This window comes from Nuphar pumila, chromosome 3, assembly GCF_984573655.1.
Source record: "Nuphar pumila chromosome 3, dmNupPumi1.hap1.1, whole genome shotgun sequence".
NCBI classification, from domain to species: domain Eukaryota; kingdom Viridiplantae; phylum Streptophyta; class Magnoliopsida; order Nymphaeales; family Nymphaeaceae; genus Nuphar; species Nuphar pumila.
Genome location: NC_143251.1, coordinates 10,474,486 through 10,478,777, shown reverse-complemented (window position 1 = coordinate 10,478,777; position 4,292 = coordinate 10,474,486). Strand labels below are relative to the sequence as shown.

The window sequence follows — 4,292 nt, the reverse complement described above, 5'->3', positions numbered from 1 at the left end:
AAATCATTTTTAAATGTACAACATTGATGTTAGCTTCCTAAGGATCTTTCATTTTATACAGGCCAGTTTATGTAAGTGCCAATATTATATAGCTAGGTTGAACTTGATTTTCTAAGCAGATATCGAATGTACCCCAAATTTTAAAACACCACTCGAAGTCCAAGGCCCCAGCCTTGGATAACAGTGTGTTCCATTTATGAGTCACCCCAACTGCATGAACAAGAGGAGAAAAAAAGAACAAGACACATCTCAATAGCGTAAAACTCCGAGGCTAGGACCCTGCCCCCGGGGCCTATGCTATGCATAGGCTTGCGCTGGAGGGCAACACCCATGGGAATCGAACATTGACTGCCCGTCTAACAGCCAAGGTTGGGCCAACCCCCTCTTTGGGGTTACTCTGTCATCTAATAACACACACAAAAAAAAGTGGACAAAACTGCTCATGCACCAATTGATTTAAACGTGGTCTAATTAGCATTTTCCCCTTCTCTGCCCACACACAATCACATTCACTCGCTCACATCACAAGCTCATCTATAATATACATGGATCAAAACCAAAAAAGTGAACTGTTCATTCTCCAAAGCTCAAAAACAAAACTGAAGGAACATGTTGCAATTAATTGCTCCAATTTGCATCTCCCCTTCTATACAAAAACAGAGAAATGCTGCACATATACGGCACATCTGACATAACAAGCTCATTTACATTAAGGCTGTGTTTGGGAGCTGCCACTCGGTGGGTAGCTGTGTTGGGAAAGTGTGAAATCCACAAATTCTGTGGATTTGGTACTTTCCACCTGCTTGTCTGTGAGCACCATTAAAATTCTGGCAAAACTTACTAAATCCATTTTTGAAACTGTTTGGGAGGATGTCATTTTGGGGCAGAAATATGCCCTGCAACTTCTTTTATCGCATAACAAACGTGCCCTTAATTCAGCTTGTGTAAAAAAAATGCAACATGGCCTTCAACGAGAACCAGGTATAGCACTGCATCAGCAGATATGGCAATGCATCACAATTTTTTCATGAACAAAAAACAGGAACTGTGTTCCTCTCAATTTGAATCCTGAATAGCTGGCCAAAATTTCATTTTTTAACTGAGAAAATGATTTGCAGCAAAGACTTGTATTAAAATATTTGAGGACTAAGCAAGCCAACAACAGGGTGTCAGTATGCCAACGATTCAATATTTTCTTCATCTACAATATCTCGTAAATTTGGCCCCAAAACAGAAAAATAGAAAAAACTATGTATACGGTATATATATATATATATATATATATATATATATATATATATATATATATATATATATATATATATATATATATATATATAGGGAAAAGTTTTTTCTGCTGATGCCTCCCTTCACAGCGTGCGCATCCTTGCTCTCCATGACCAGTTTTCCTCAGAGTTCTTCTACACACTCCTCTTCAATTCTGCTACTTGGGATTGCCAACGACTCCTCCATCCATCTCTATCTTCCAAACCCTGATTCAAAGAACCAAGGAAAATCTCAATAACACCCAAACACGATTATGTTCAAGAAGACAAACAACCAACCCCAAATCAAACAAGAAAAGAAAAGCCCCAGCTCTGTTCATGAGAAACCCCAAAGCAACAAGAAGAACAACATTTTCATTACCATAAAAGAGAGCAATAACAAGCACACAATGAACTAGAACGAGAATTGAAGAACAAAATCCTCCAAGAAACAATAATCTCAAGATAGAACAAAACCCAGATAGAAACCAAATTCTTTCATGGAAGGAAACAAGGGTTCAGGTGAATATCTGATTTGGAGAAGTGTAGAGAAGGGGAAAAAAGGCAGAGCAAAAAAGACGAGAGGGATTCCACTTGGAGTTATTTGGTAATCAATAAGATAGGTAGGATGGCCATTGGAGACCGCCGGAGCACCATCGGAGGTGTCATCGGATAGAAATTAGAAATTACCACCTCCTTGCGACGGTGGTCGAAACGTGGAAATGGCGTCCGTAACTGTATCCTGAACACCCTCAAATACAGGTTTTCCATGCTCCCAAACATATGTGGACGGCAGTGGATTCCACGCTTCCACTCCGGTGCCCTCCGACGGTCGGCTCCCAAACAGAGCCCAAGACTTAGACATATCGAAGGATAAAACTATACTGTTCATTATTCTCTAAAGGCCAAAGTGCAAACCCAGAAACTTGAAGAGAAAATTTGCTACCTTTGATTGTTTCCCTCCACTCCTCGGCGCTACAAAGCAAGCAGCCATGCCCCAGCAGCAAGCTCTCTCTGCGGGTCTGGGAGAGAAGGGAAGTGGAAGGAACAACGATCCTCCTCAGAGAGGGCCTCGCGATCACCATCCAACTCAGGAGCCCCGTGCTCACGCCGCACCCGCTCAGGTTCACCTCCCTCAACCCCCTGCACATCCTCACCACCTCCTTCACCCCCCCCTCCGAGACCCTCAAGCACCCTTCCAGGTCGAGCCTCGCCAATCTCCTGCAACTCCTCGCCAGACCCTCCAACCCCTCGTCCGAGAAACCCGACCCACCCGCGCGCAGGATCTCCAACTCCCCCAATCGCCCCACACCACTAATCCCCAAGCAATCGTTCACGCTCAATTCCTCAATCTTGCTGCAGATCTCGCCGATTTCCCCCAATGTATCGTTCCCCAGTTTCTTGTTCAACCCCAATCTCAATCTCCGAACCCTTCCCCTCTTGAAATTGCAATCGGAAAACCCTAACCCTGCCCCCAAACCTGTCCCTTCCATCCCAATCTCTTCCAGATTGGTGGCGTTCGTCAGAATAGTGCGGAAGCTCTCGTTCGTGAGGCGGCGGCAATGACTCATATTGATGAATCTGAGATTGGCGAGACGAAATCCCAATTCTTGCACCAATTCGTCCGTCAGGAAATTGGCCCCTTCCAGATCCAGATGCTCCAGGAGCCCGCATCGCCGGACCACGATCGAAACCCCGGGGAACGAGAGCTCCGGGCATCGAGCGAGGATCAATCGCCGGAGAGACCGGCTCAGGTCGGCAACTCGGAAGAGCAGCTCGTCCGAAACGACCATCCCCGAGAGATCGACGCTCTGCAATTCCCTCCAGTCAACCAGGAAGCTCCTCGCCGGGGACGAGGACAAGAACCTACTCCCGTTCGCCGCCAGAGAGACGAGACGCCGGCAGCGCGAGGTGACGGCTAAGACGCCGGCCGAGCTCACGAATCCGCAGTCGAGGACCGCGATCCGGCAGAGGGAGGCGCAATTGGAGGCGATCGCGAAGAGTGAGCGGTCGGTGATGCAGTAGTTCCCGGAGAGATCCAGCGACCGGAGACATCCGAGCTTCCGGGACATGAACTCGACGCCGGAGTCACTCACCGCCCCCGGGGACGGCCAGCAGTTTTCCGACCAAGAATCGACGATCGGTTCCTCCGTCGGATAGCTGACGTCGAGCTCCTCCAAATCGGGGAACGAGCCGGCGATTACGAGAAGATCCCCGTCCTGAAAAGCCCTAACTCTGGAGCAGATGAGGGTTCTCAGCGAACCGACGCTCCGGCCGAGCTCTTGGAGGCGGCCCCGCGGCAGCGGCCCCTGGCCGGAGAGGTCGAGGGCCCGGAGCCTGAGGCCGGAAGCGGCGACGGCCAGGAGGAGGAGGCCTAGATCGAGGCTGAACCCGCCGGAGACGTCGAGGCGGACGAGGTTGGGGAAGCGGGCGAGGAGGGCGGAGGAGCAGCGGTCCGAGCGGAGAGAGAGGGAGCGGCGTAGGCGGTTGGTGATGGCGAGGAAGCGCTTGCAGGTGAGGGAGGCGGACTCGACGTGGCGGTGGGAGAGGCGTCCCAGTATCAGATCCCAGCACTCCTCCGGCAGTTCCGGCCAACCGCCCTCCTCCGCCATCTTTGCCTCTATCACTTCCCGGCGGCCGTTTTTTGGGGATCGGCGTCGTCGGATGGAAAGCGACGTTTGGGAGCGCGAGCGAGTGAAGTTCGTTCGCAGCTTCTCCTCCAGACGCAGGGAATACGAGAGAGTCATGTAATCTGCATTTTGGAAGGTTCCGCAAATTTCGGATTTTTTTTTTTAAAATGTTTCCAATTGGGCTTCATCGTGGGGTCCGATTACTGCCATGGAATATAGGCCCTCGCCACGTGTCCAAGATTTTGCAGTTGGGAAACGTGAAGGAAAACTGGGGGGCAATCTCTTTTCGTTTTGGCCTTTGCCCTTCCAAATTTGTAAAAAAAAAAAATCAAAAAATCCCTCCATCAATCTGCACCAAGAGTTTTGTCATCACCATCATTCATCACTCTTCGCACCA

General features: G+C 49.3%; 1 protein-coding gene across 1 annotated transcript; it reads right to left on the bottom strand.

Annotated features, from left to right (window-relative positions):
• Positions 1 to 1,073: 1,073 nt before the first annotated feature.
• On the bottom strand, positions 1,074 to 4,034 carry LOC149841926 (F-box/LRR-repeat protein 14-like). The gene is made up of 2 exons (XM_090001217.1): positions 2,212 to 4,034; positions 1,074 to 1,493 (listed from the first exon to the last, which is right to left on the bottom strand). Exons 1-2 carry the CDS (start codon positions 4,010 to 4,012, stop codon positions 1,480 to 1,482), a joined length of 1,815 nt encoding a protein of 604 aa, XP_089857343.1. The 5' UTR covers positions 4,013 to 4,034; the 3' UTR covers positions 1,074 to 1,479.
• Between the last annotated feature and the right edge of the window lie 258 nt (positions 4,035 to 4,292).

What these genes read in the sequence shown, in the direction of transcription:
- LOC149841926 (XM_090001217.1), bottom strand. Translation starts at nt 4,012, where the DNA reads ATGACTCTCTCGTATTCCCTGCGTCTGGAGGAGAAGCTGCGAACGAAC.